Source organism: Rhinichthys klamathensis, unplaced genomic scaffold, assembly GCF_029890125.1.
Source record: "Rhinichthys klamathensis goyatoka isolate OS25496 unplaced genomic scaffold, OSU_Roscu_1.1 h1tg000124l_1, whole genome shotgun sequence".
Classification (NCBI taxonomy): domain Eukaryota; kingdom Metazoa; phylum Chordata; class Actinopteri; order Cypriniformes; family Leuciscidae; genus Rhinichthys; species Rhinichthys klamathensis.
In genome coordinates, this window is record NW_026606661.1 from 1560025 (window position 1) to 1573982 (window position 13958).

Here is a 13958-nt window from a genome sequence, read left to right on the forward strand (position 1 = left end):
TGAAAGAATGAAGAATGTTGTTGTAAAGAATGTATATCATTGATTAAAAAGACCTTGTTGTTTCTTTATGAGAAGTGGTTTTATTTAATTTTAAGATAAAGACATGTTATATGTGTCAGAGCAGTTAAATCTGTGTCTGTATTGCATGTTCAAACCTTATTATCTTTCATATTAACAGGTTAATAGATGTTTTCTCCAGGAGTATGTAATGAGTTTGGAAATTTTAGAGAAAAGCTTAGTTGATGCATTACAATTGAACTAAACCCATTAGAATTTAGTCGACTATATCGACTGTAGATTTAGTTGACTAAAATCTTATATTTAGTCAACCAAAATTAGACTAAAACTAAAACAATTCAGATGACTAAAATATGATTTAAACTAAATCATAATTTGCTGTCAAAATTAACACTCGTGTTAAACTTCTGCAATTTATTCTGCCTGAATGTCTTCAAGTGCAGACTGTATGCTTATGTTTGCAATGTGCTTTTATGTTTATTTTTTTTTAACAAAGCAGTCTATATGACCTATAAAAGCCATTTGAAATCATATGAAAGGTTTGTGTGAGGAACAGACCATTCTGTCCATGTTATTCACTCAACACTCTTGACAGTTCTCTTTGAGAGTTCTCCTTGAGAGTTCATGAAAAGCAGCCAATTTTGAGACTTTTCAATGAATTGGTTGATCTGGTGCACAAAACCAGGTTGAATTATTTGTTGACAAGTTGGATTTATCTGGCTCTTTGGTTCTTGCCACTAGTTTCATTTTGGTCAATGTAATATGTTTCATTTTGGTCAATGTGTTGAAATTTCTTTATATAAATATTTTTTTTTATTGTTTATCATTATATTTATTAATAATTTTTTAGCACGCTGGCATTTATTTATTTTAATTTATTTTTCTTTTCAATGAATTGTTTCATCCAGTTCACAAAATCATGCTGAATGATTCATTCGGGTTCTCTTGTATGAAATGGGATGAGTAAATGATGACAGAACATCATTCAAATATTTGTATAACAAATTATGATTGTCTTGCAGTTATGTGCATACTAACTTGTGATTGGTCTTTTCATTCATGCATCTACTAAAACATTTAAAGCCACCTACTGCTACAAACAGCGTGTTGCATTATGTGACGATTCGTATGCACAGCCAGTAGAAGTCCAGACACTGCCTCTGAGGCATTTCATTTACACAGAACAATGGCCTGAAACTGAAGCGTCCTAAAACTTCAGTGCTATTCTTCAGCTATCTTGCAAGCACTGGTATTTCCTTCAGGAAATGCTAATGTAGTTTCTCAACACCCTATCATTGTCTCCCCCTCTCTTTCTCTCTCAATCTCCTTCATTTCTCTTCCTCTCCACCCTGTGTTTTGCCTAACCACTGTAAAGCCAGTGCTCCTTGAGCCCCCCCTCTTCCTCAGCAGGCTTATTTACACCAGTGTTTAATAGCCTAGGGGAGTGCATGAGCTATGATGACATGCTAGAATGGCTCCGGGTGCATTCTTAACAAGCTGCTGAGAGAATAGCGGAGGGGAGGGAGAGTGGGAGGCTGGAAAACGCAAAGAGAAAAGAGAGAAAGAGAGAGAATAAAGACATGTTTCCCCCCCAAAGCACTTGTCTGTTGATGCTTAGACTACGGAGAACTCTGAGGCAAGCGATTAAACACTGTCTACAATTAAGAACGCCGCTTGCCAAGGTGTTTAAAAGTTGACCTACTATTTACCCTGCTAATAAAATGAGAAGTCGTTGGGAATAATTAGAGCAATTTGCTGTAATTACCAGTGGAGTTAGGAAATGATTGATGTAATATGCCTAGACAGATCTGGAGCAATTTACAGACCTCTTGTGTGTGTGTGTGTGTGTGTTACAGACGTATCACTCGGTACAAGATGTGCTGGTGTCTTTCGGCAGGAGGACTTTGTGCTACCCGCTCTTTCGGCATTTCTCCCTGATCACAAGAGCTGTGAGAGACGTTGCTTGCATTTTTCAGTCTGGTGAGTCCTGTCCCTCTTTTCTTATTTCCTAGTTAAAAACAAACCTCTTAGCCTTTTCCAAGCCACCAAAGGATCGGGTTGAGGGTCAAGACTAAACGCATGACCTGATCCTCACCCTATAAACCCTGCAGTGCTTCCACCTCATTACAAGAATCCCTGCTGCCATTGAAAGCAAGCGTATCTCTTTCAACTTCATATCCCCATAAAGGCAGGTTTCTTCAAATTATCCCATTGATGTTTATTTGTCTGTCGTATGACTTGGTCAAACAAACAACTCTTAAAATCAACATGAAATCAAAAGGTAAAAAATTATATTATTATTATTTATTTTAATTTTTTTGCAGATCTTTGCAATCTTTACATTTTACGACTAGCTAAAAAACTAGTTGATATTGTATTAGGCTTCTGTTATTGGTCATTTTGCCTTTCTAATGATTTTTCTGTAGTGCAGTCATATTTTTTTTTTTTTTTTTTTTTACATTGACATATGTTGAGATATTCTTGAGGATGAACTTGACCTTCAACCTTCATGTCTTGGTCAAAAAACATTCTCCAAAAACTAGTATTTTGTAAAATAAACATCTTAAATGCATAAAAAAATTATTTAAAAAAATCTAGCTCACTGAACTTTTTTTTCTTTTCTTTTTTTACATAAATTGTTTTTTTTTATGCCTATAATAACATTCAGAATATGAAATATAATATTATTAATACAAAAAATCAAAACAAGTCTAAAATAAGCATGTTTTAGATATTTTTTACTGTAACAGAATTTGTTATGAAGTCCCATCCCACATATTTTGTTCTCAGTAAATCTCGGAAATACATCACACTACAGACGTGTGAGTTGCGAATGCTATTTCATGTTGACTTTAAGAGACTAATGACAACAAGAGCTTGACAGGGAACCTAAATTTACCCACAGCAGACGGTGTTGCTCACTCTGGACCAAATTTAACACAACGCTCACCAACCCTCCCTGAACAGCAGGGTGCTTTGGTAAAAGACATTTTCCATGACAAGTAAGTCAACAGATTGGTCATGTCTTGGTGTGCTTAGTCTTGCTGTTCTGTCAGCGTAAGTGGGAGGGGGGGTTAAGAATGAGGGAATCTGAGAGGGATGTCTCCTCACTTCTGAAGAAATCAGCGATTCTGCCGAGTAGACACTGTTGCCTTTGATATCTCTGCGAGAGGAGCAACCTTTAAATCAAAGAAGCCATCTGTGGGAGAGACAGAAGCGCTGTGTAAACACATTTTGGGGCGTGTCTGGTGAGATTATCCAACACATGTTGATTTTAGCGCTCATAAATAACGGCAATTAAAGGGCTTGTAAGGTTTGGGATTAGCAAGGTATGGTTGATTTGAGAAGGTAAGTCAGAGCAGAGACTACATGACAAAACAAGATTAGATAAGCAAAATCACACTTCACTGATTTCAGGTTCATGTCAGGTACTGGCAGCTTTCTGCACTGACTGAGAATGACATGTACTCATGGAAGATTTCATAAAGAAACATTGTTTGCGACACATTTTAGATCCATAAATGGTTATTGAGAAATGTGTCTACTTATGACAAGTGGTTGAAAAAGGAAGGCACTTGGAGGCGTCAACTGGGAAGTCTTTTTAGATGTAGGCAAAAAATAATAATTTTGATGAAAAACACATAAAAAAATTCTGGTGAAATGGAATATGTTACAAGACTGAACCTTTTCCATTAAGACCAGGGATGTGTATTAAGAAAGTAAGTAGGATCGGTTTAGCTTTTAGGTTGGCTCTAAAGACCAGATAAAAAATGATGATCCAGTCAAATCAAGATGGATAAAAACCCTACAAAGAAATGGGAATACCATTTCAGGCTGCAATTTAAAGACTTTATAAGTCAAACATTTAAAAGTAGAACCTTGATAATAATAATAATAAATGTACATACATTTGGATATACAGACACAGTAAATGTTTAATTGATCCCTGAGGATCATGACTAAACACAAGACAACATTAACAATAACCAAGTCTCATTTTCAATGAGATTTGATGAATTAGTGCGACAATATACGGGGCAGCTATTAAAGGTAGGGTATGCAATTTCGTAGAGGTTAGCAATAACAAGCTAGCTTTGAAATATAAGATCCCACACGTGAGCGCACGCGGCGGAGCAGAGTCTGCAAAGCATCACAAGATGAGAGACGGCATTAAATTACCTCATGTCACAAAGCACATAACATCACAATAATAAAACTCAGAGCGCTGACTTGTACCACCTGACTGCTGCAGATTCATTTCGGCATTGATAGTATAGAAACGCATAATTCTATGCGGGTAGAATGCCACAGGGTTGCCATCTCTTAATTACGGTTGTTAACGCAGCATAAGCTCGTTGTTTTGGTTCAGGAGGAACTGTAAAAGGCGGCTGCTGTTTGTTTGCGGGTGCCCTACGACTATCTACACCTCTGCATAGCCTCATGTAACGCGCTGATGACGTGTGATGTCTGAGCGAACACTGTGCGCCGAGGTATGCAAATACATATGTTGACAGGCAGGTAGGACTTCTTATAATTTCATTCGGACCGAATGCAATGATTGGACGAACCTTTTTTAGTCCTGAGACTTCCACAGAAGATACATGTAAAAAATGTTTATATATATTCATGGGCGTCGGAAGCAAAAAAAATGTGGGTGGGTCATCCTCCAGATTTTTTTTTTACTGGAGTAGATTAGGGGTGTTCCCGAAGCCAAATACCTTATCTAAAATATCTATGCAATAATGAGTGAAGTGAATGAGTGAGAGTAAAAAAGAAACGAGCGCAAATCCGTCTATGCGTGCATCTCTCAGAAACCACAGCTTGGCAAGAGTAATATCAGCTCAAATAGGATATTGTATAATATTGTGTGTACATTTTAAATGATTTAAGCTTTGTTCAATATACAGGCTACTCGAATGAATTGAATAAGCACAGCACGATCACAAATCAAACAGCGCGTTAATTGCCGTCTCTGCGCGTCTCCGTCTCAGCAACTAGTTCTAATAGCCTATAATCAACTAAGATTCATATACATTAATTACTACATGATGTGTCTATTTAAATGTTTTAAACTTCGTATGATGTCCCATAGGAACCTGAGACTCGCGCTTAGGACATGACCGTTCTCCGTTACGGACGTGACCGCTCTGGGAAAGCGGCACTAAAGACTGCTTTAAAACTTTCGCAGAGACCTCAAACAGAAAGCACAAAGTTTTGTATTAATTGTAGCGGTGTCCCCGACTAAGGATTTTCATAGTCGAATCAGATTCGTCAAGTCCTGCCTATAGTCGACTAATAGTCGAATCATGTGTGTGGTGTTGGGGAGGGGGCGGGGCTTAAACATTTTAAAGCCACGATGTACAGAACATCACACAAAGATATAGAAGAAAATGTATAAAAACATTTTGGATCAATAAAACTAAGAAATAACATAAATAACTGCAGAAAGGCCACACTGCAGATAGGATTTGCATTTCACATGCAAATCAAATTAAATCGGCTGAATTGCCTGTACGAGCATGCTCTTAAGTAGGCCTACAGCGCAACATCGATGCACTGAAAAATAATCAACAATTAAGAACACAATATACATTTATAATAAATAAAAATACAAAACGAAATAAGTCAGAATCAAGTCACAAGAAGCAGAACAAATGTGTGCAAAATGCCTAAAGTGCAGGGGAACATATTCAAAACACATGTCACAAATAGTTAAATTAGATCACCCTGAGTGATCAATTAATAAAATAAAAATAAAGAAATTATTAAAATAACGAAAGTATGGCCAGGATTGTCAACTTTGTCTTTTTAACTGCAGAAACAACAATAAACGCTAAACTGGAGCGGCAGTCTTTTTAGCTAAACGTGTTCACAATATCCAAAAATCAAATTAGAACCGGCTGAAATGTTTTGAAATCACTTACCTGATCGAAAAAACAAAATCCAGTCTTTCACTCGGCCTGTGTCCGTTTGAGTCTTTTCAAATTGTGTGCGTGGATAAAATACATTCTAAAACGCTTAACGTGAAAAACGCTTAACGGCTTTGTTCTAAAACTGTTATATTAAAAGATCAAATTATGTACACACCTTATTAATAAAGCATACTATATAGCCTACAGAAAATCAGATGAGCCCAGAATATGAACGCAACGCGTTTTATTAGGCCTATAAGCATTTTCCTCCCATAGAAAACCGTTAAAGAAAAAGCTTTACGTGACTTTCTATAGGAGAAACGCGTTGCGTTCATATTCTGGGTTCATCTGCTTATCTGCACATAGAATGGTTTCTTAAGGTGTGTAGCCTACTGTGTACATACATTAAGCACGTAAAAGTGCCATTTAAGCGTTTTAAAAGCACATTTTTTCACGTTAAGCGTTTTAGAAGGTCCCGAGGAAAACCAACCTGTTAACGTTGGCCGCCAGAAGTGCGATCATGGTTTTCCTGATGCTAAATCCAGCCTTGGAGAATATCCTTTCTGATAGTGTGCATCTTTAGATTTTCTTATCCCAGACATTTTTAAAGATTTAAATCCCTGCCGACAAGACGCTCCTCTGTCGGTCACGGATCGAAAGTGAAACTTAAATCTGTCACGGGGTGTTTGGATTTATTCACGCTGCACGCACGTTAAAAATATTTATTAAAAGCTTCTTTTTTTGCACATTTTTATTGACAGCATTATCATAATAGGCTGTAGGCCTATATTAACGTATTGACAGAAAACCAGTAGTTCTATGTGAAATCAGACATTGAGCACACTCATATAGCCAAAATGACTTAATCCTCGTTTAATAACACATCTGCGAAGATTCGACCGTGAGATTGGTAGTCGAATCAGGCTCCTCCTATCGAAGCATCGAATCTTCGACTATTCGGGGTCACCCCTAATTAATTGTATCTTAATTTGAATCAATGTTTCATCAACCAATTGCCTGGATTTAATAAATAAGAAGCAAATATAGCAGACGATAGATAATCATGACACGGAGGCGCCGGCGCATGAACTGGAGCTCGTCTCATAAATGAACCGAAACTCAGCGTAGCCTATAAGTATAAGGTAGCCTACTTGCCTCACAGACCTGAAAAAAAAATATATATATATATATATATATATATTAGTGTTGTCACGATACCAAAATTATTGTTTCGATACCGATACCAAGTCAAGAATTGCGGTTTCGATACTTTTTCAATACTTTTCTTGAAAAGGGAGAAACACTCAAATATCATTGCTGTGCTTTATTTGAAAACCGGGACAACATTCTAATCATATAACACACTAATAAATGAACATATAAACAGCAGATAGGCTATATTAAACATTTGAACAAAATATGAAATATCAAAATATAAAAAATAAATTAGAGCAATGACATTCAAGGTAGGGCTGCACGATATTGGTAAAAAATGACATTGCGATATTTTATTTTTCTGCAATATATATTGCGATATAAAAACAATTTCACCAGATGACTTGAATAGCTCTATTTGGAAAGAATGAATCATTCTAGAATGACTGGGGTGTTCTGTCATGGAGTAAACCCACATAGAAAGTAATATTAATAGAATGTTAACTAATGTAGTTAACTAGACTTTAATAAATGGAACCTATTTATAAAGTGTTTCCGATTTGTTATGTCTCTTGAGTTCAGTGTTGGACAGATCAGTTGTTTTAACCATTCATTAAAGTGAATCGGTTCAAAGGAGTCATTAGTTCGCGAATCGGACGTGTCATTAACGGACCACGGCACACGTTGTGTGATTATCCAGGCAGTTTAGGACATCGCACAAGATTTGTCTCAACACACAAAACATTTCATCACTGGATAGATTTTTTTGTTTGTTTATTGAAAGTGTGGTATATGTCATCTGAATGTGTGGAACGCTTTCTAGAGAAGATAAGGCAATTATTTTTAGCACAATTCACAACCAGTGGTAGTTTAGAAAAAAAAAACCTTCGGTCTTCCGACCTTTAACCATCGTGTATATTCTCAACGATATTCAGTCAACTCAATTCATTAATATGCGCGAGGGAGGGACAAAGAGCGAGGCAGTTTTGAAGACGGTGAGAGTGCGCGCGCGCGACCGGGGCTCTCACTCTCTCTGCTCGTTCTCTCAGTTAAACAAGCGCAGCAGTCACTCATCTACATCACTCACCGGTCAAATAAGGCTTTGGCGGGACAAAAATACGTCTCTTACAAATCTGGAACGCGGTCATTCTTAGAAGTATCGATACTAATAAATTTAGGTATCGTGACGTTTTTAATTTCCGAGAATCGCGATACTTTTGAAGTATCGGTGCACCGTGCAACACTAATATATATATAGAAAGCTTTTAAACAGAACAATTCAAAACGAAAGAAAACAGCTGCTCTCTGCTTATGTAATGCGTATGAAATGTGCATTTCTCTTTGGCGCGTTCACTACTGCAAAGATCGCAGTCAGCATCATCAACTTCATCTTTGCAGCCGACACACACAAAAACACTTGTTTATTAATAAACAATTAAATTGTCTCTTTGCTATATTTGACATATATTCATAATCATTACTTTTGCTGGTTCTTTGTGACAGCTTTTAGGTGCTTTATTGGCAGCGCCACCCTTACATGTTACATGAATGTGTCACACCGCGTCACCACACCCCCAAAAGAATCAAGGTTTGTATCGAATTGTGCGTCAAAAATCGTGATACGAACCGAATCGTGGGTTTGGTGTATCGTTGCACAGCCCTATCAAATATAGTATAGTAACACATTTTTTGGCGGTAACGGTAACGGCGTTATTAAGATGGGAATAGTAATCAATTCGATCGCTGCAAGTGACTGAAAAGTGAGCAGACATATGCGCTGAATTAGAGACAGTAAAGGTGAGTGGGTCCAATATCATTGGTCTTAAAAAGTGGGTGGGTCTTGTCCCACCCATATACAATGGTTCCGACGCCCATGTATATATTTAGACCACCTCTATTATGATTGCTATCAGGATGTGAAGAGAGTTTCAACCAGTATAACAAGTGTTTATGAAAAACATTGCCTAACTTTAATGTTAAGCTGATTTCAACTGTATGCAAATGAGCAGCAATAACCAATGGGAGAGCATCGCTGTGATCTGCCATATCAAGTATGTAGGAACACCTGCTAGTAACCAACAGTACAGACTCATTGATTTAATCTCAGGACATCAGCAAATGAGTGTTGAACGTTCTGTAATTGGGTTGAAATTGTATTTTTAGTTTAGCTGTCTGCCCTTAGAGGTTTTAAAATTTTACAGGATAGTATCATATCCATCTGTTCTCTGAAGTTTAAACTGGTTCTCTTACTCTTTTCCTCAAGGTACAGATTTCTAAACACACCGCTGGGTTTCACTCAGAATCTGTGACATTTCACTCCAGTTTACAAGTTGTAGATTTACAACCATCAAAGCCTCACAAGCAATAAGGCTCCCCTTTAATGAACGGTAACAGCGGTGTGACTCCCCTCGGAAAGCAGGCTATCCTGTGACACCATGACTCCTGGGTAATTAATTTGTCGGCGGAACATGAATGGAGGTGTGTATCTGATGTGTGTGTACTCTAATTTGAGGCACTTCGTTTAACCAGCAGTGAAAGCAAACAGTTGTAGGTAGTAGGAAAACAAACCCATTAATGATCCTGCATGAGGAAAGCCGTGATGGAAATGCTATCCAGGGGTAAATATTTGAACAGCCCTCTGGCAGCTTGTCTGGTTGTTCTCCGAGAGATCCTGCTAAAGTCAGCGGCCCTCAAGGAGATTGAGGAGGGAGACTATGGATAACGGCCTAAAAGATGCACTGTGGGCAAATATAAACACTCGTATATAATCTAAACGTTCAGGGGCATGCCTGTATTTCATTTAACTGCATAGCTTGGATTCAGTTTCCACTTGTTTTGCTCTGCACTGGTATGGGCTTTATCAGTTAGCACAGTGTTTCCCAACTTTTTGCCATTGTTACCTCCATAGCACCATGTTAAATACCCCTTATATGTACCAGGCTTAATTCCAGGTTTAAATGTTTTCTATTTGTATACATTTTAAAATGTTATTTATTTCTGTGATGGCAAAGCTGAATTATATGCTAATATGCTGATTTGCTGCTCAAGAAACATTTCTAATTATCAAAGTTGGAAACTGTTTTTGTGGAAACAATGATATATATTTGTTTGAATTTGAGGATAAACTTCAAAAGAACAGTATTTAGTTGAAATAGAAAGACTTTACTGTAACTTTTGATTAATTTTACTTTCAAATGGGTCGTATACATAGTTTTATCTTTTGGTTTGGAAGCAGGTTCATTTTCATGGCATTTTAAAAGCCCTTTTACGTCATTCAGTGCTTGACTTTTTTTTTCTTTTTCTTTTTTGCTAAGTTCTGTCGTAGCTTATTGAGATTCATTGTTTTCCTCGGCAGGAATTGTCATCTTTAAGCCAACGTGATCAATCTTAAAAAGTACATTGCCGTATTCACGATGATAGATGTAGGCCATTTGATGCGGCATAATTTGATGTCAATGTTCTTTAACGTGATTTTTGCAGCTGTTTCACGTGTATAGCTCCTTTGTTCACTCGCAGTCAGTGTCACCCTTTGTATGATTAATAAATTGGCGGTTTAAGGCTGAATCTTACCAAGTTTGTCAACATATCCAGGTCATATTTCACACCAAAATCAAAGAAAAATATTAAGCCTGTTTGATGGACCTTTTTATTTTGTTAGGCATTTTACAGTATTCTCATGACAATTAAGCACAGACATCTTTCTCCCCTCAAAAGTAGCTGTGTACTGATGACATATGTTTTGCAAGTAACATGTAAAATCACAAATATATCATTATATTACAGTAGAAGTTTTACCAGTGACTTTGGTGTCACAAATCAAGATGATAGCTAGTGAAAGACTGATAATGGGTTTTATTTTCTTAATGCAAATTTTTTATTATTTACTTTCTTTTGAATTTTTGGATGAAATATGACCTAGGCATATTTTTGGGCAGGCTTTGTGAGATTGTGGACCTTTACCATCTGTACTTCCAGAGCCCAAATCTCACCTTGTCACCCCATTCCTCCTCTTCCTCTTCTCTCTTCTCTTCTCCTCTCCTCAACTTCTTCCCCTGAGACGCCTGATTGCAGCACATGATTAACTGGCTCAACATGCAATCTAAACCTTGCTCAAACCCACAGCTGGTCTTCGGAAGAATCCAAAAGCTTTCTTTTCCTCCACTCTCCCAGGGAGCAGTGAAGAAAAGTAGAAAACCCTTCAATTATAGATGGATGAAAGTCAGAGACAGCGAGAGAGGGAGGAAGAATGGAGAAAGGCAGAGTACGGTTCAAGTTCCTGGAGTTTTTCTTGCATGTCCTGAAGCTGGAAGCCACGGCGGCTGCTCTGGGTTAGAGCTCCAGCTTAAATGGGAACCAAATGTTTGTGTAAGGCTTTCCTCGGTGCGAGTGCACTGTTTGTTTTTTGAGGCGGCTGGAATGTCTCCACCGGCTGCCAGGCTATTCTGTGGGCAGCTCGAGAATCCTCGGGGTCCTGCTTTGGCTTCACAACTGAGCCCGTTGCATTGCGCTGAGGGGATATTTTTGCACCTTATTTGGGAGACGGGTGTTATGACAACAAATATCATTGCTGCGGCATGGTGCCCTTAAGGTGTTTGTGTGTATGTGGGTGTGTTTTGTGGAAGCATCTGCCAGAATGGAAAATACAATCATCTCAAAAAGCATCTGCTTAGCACAGATTTCCCTTTTTTGCTCCAAAAAAAGTTGCAGTGTTAATTACTAACTCCACTGTCTTTACTGCTTAAAAAAAATCCAAGTATTTTTTTTTTTTACAAGGTAAGAAAGCAATGACACACATACAGAAAAGTGAGAAACAAAAACAAGAGGTCAACAAAACAAAAACCAAACCAAAACAAAGAGATGGAAAACAGCTAAATATAGATGTTGATATAATGGTGTATGCAGGTACACTGGTAAGTAATGAGATATTTTAGTGATATAGATCTAGATAGAGGCAATCTAAGATAATCATAGTAATAGTAACAAAGTTGTAGTGGAAATAGTAAACATACCAATAGTAGTATTTAAGTATTCTTAAAAATTAAGATGAATTTACTGTTATAAAAAATAATGGCAAACTATTTTCATAGAATATAGATTCAGTGAAGTTTTTGTTTCCCCACTGGTTTAAGCATAAACCTCACTAATAAATGCAAACTTCTGTGTTTAGGCTGATTCAGTGCATGTTTTCTTTGTCACAGGGAAGGCCTGCATCTTGAAATGTCTGCTAGCCATCCATAAGATCTTCCGGGAGAACGATCCAGCCTATATCCTCAATGACCTCTACATCACGGACTACTGCATCTGGATCCAGAGGATCAAGTAAGTTCAGTCCAGTCCAGCCTGAAATTAACTAGGTCCAAAATCTGATCGTCTGCTAATCATGCCGTGTTGATGAATCCCTGCTGAGAGCTAAACCGCAGGTTCATTAAAGCAGTGAGCCACAAGAGATGGCATTATAGTGATTTTACTAGGGATAAGAGGTCTTTTTAGAATCTCACAATATCAAGTCCAGGTCACATTTCACACCAAAATCAAAAGATGAAAATAAGAAATTGTTTCGCATAAAAAGAGATTCCTGCATTTTGACATTTCCATGAAGCTTAACCACATTAAAGTACTAACACTACCATGAAATTTTTTTAAATTAAACTATAAATGTTGTATATAATTAATATGTAACTTTTTTAATTAAAAATTCATATTATATTCTATGAGATTTTTTTTGCATTACGGTAATGAGAATTTATGTGGAAATTGTCATGAAAAATGTCAAAATGGTCACAAAAATAGGCTGTATTTTCTTTAGGCAAAATATGTATTATTTGTTTCTTTTTTAGGTTGTGATAAGCTCCATAAATGTTTTTGTCAGGTTTGGTGAGGTTTAACTTCTTAGGCACAATGTGAAACAGAGTGCCTAAAACCAACAAGCAATAATATGACAGTATAGAGTCCAAACGATCCATTCCATATCTTTTTTGTTTTGGTTCAGTCTTAGTTAGTTAAACAGAACCACAGTGCTTGAACTTGATTCATGATGAATGGTATCACAATCATGATTGTGCTCGCCATCTTTTGTAATCACTTCCACGTTTAAAATGCGAACTATAGCATAATTCAGTAATGAGAGATACTCTGCTTCCCGGCTGGTGTTCAGCTAAAGTCGTACGCTTGTCTATAAAGAGTCCAGTTGAAAAATGTGCTTCTGAAATTGTAGGCCCGGTGCCCAGACGTGATAAACGTCCTGCGGGGATTACGCAGAAATTTTTCAGTCCTGTGTTTTGCCAAAGTGTAGATTTTCTGGCAAGAAAAATTCCTTGACAGCTAATTAATAATGGATGTGTAAAATGGCAGAGTTGAAATGTGCCTGTTTTCTCAATGAGACAAAGGGAGAAAATGAGGGAAAGAGACGGAGAGAGCAGAGGTGGGTACAGAGACTCTTTGTCCATGGTCCACAGAGAACTGCACAGTTCCACTGTCAATGTGCTGGAAAACTCAGTCACTCTTGCTGGGCCTCTTAGTTACGGAGAAGAAAAAGGCTAAGCACTATCATGTCTTTATTCCCTTCCTCATAAATTTAAAGTAAAATGAACATAAAATATTAAAAGGCAGGGAAAAAGGTGTCCTTAGGGTTCTCCATCGATCACTAAATGCATCATCTGAGGCATCAATATCATTGACCTGCAATTGAGTTCTTGTGTTTCTCTGTTCCTCTCCCTCTTCCTCTTTGGTACTTTATTGAACAGAACTGAGGGGAAACAGACCGGAGAGCTGTTGAAATGCGCAACTTGCAGGATCTGTGACAGCACTCTAGTGCCGCTGATGTGTCTTAGTCATACTTGCCTTGAGGCGTTTGACATCTCTCAACATCACACT

At 37.5% G+C, this 13958-nt stretch overlaps 1 protein-coding gene across 1 annotated transcript in view; it reads left to right on the plus strand.

Moving 5' to 3' along the window:
- The window catches only part of shq1 (SHQ1, H/ACA ribonucleoprotein assembly factor), a 28738-nt gene extending 16315 nt beyond the window's left edge, over positions 1-12423 (plus strand). The window contains exons 10-11 of the mRNA XM_056256222.1: positions 1875-1998; positions 12284-12423. Of these exons, the coding sequence (XP_056112197.1) occupies positions 1875-1998; positions 12284-12408 (249 nt within the window). The 3' untranslated portion in view covers positions 12409-12423. The remainder of the gene's footprint in view (positions 1-1874; positions 1999-12283) is intronic.
- The last annotated feature ends 1535 nt before the right edge of the window (positions 12424-13958 follow it).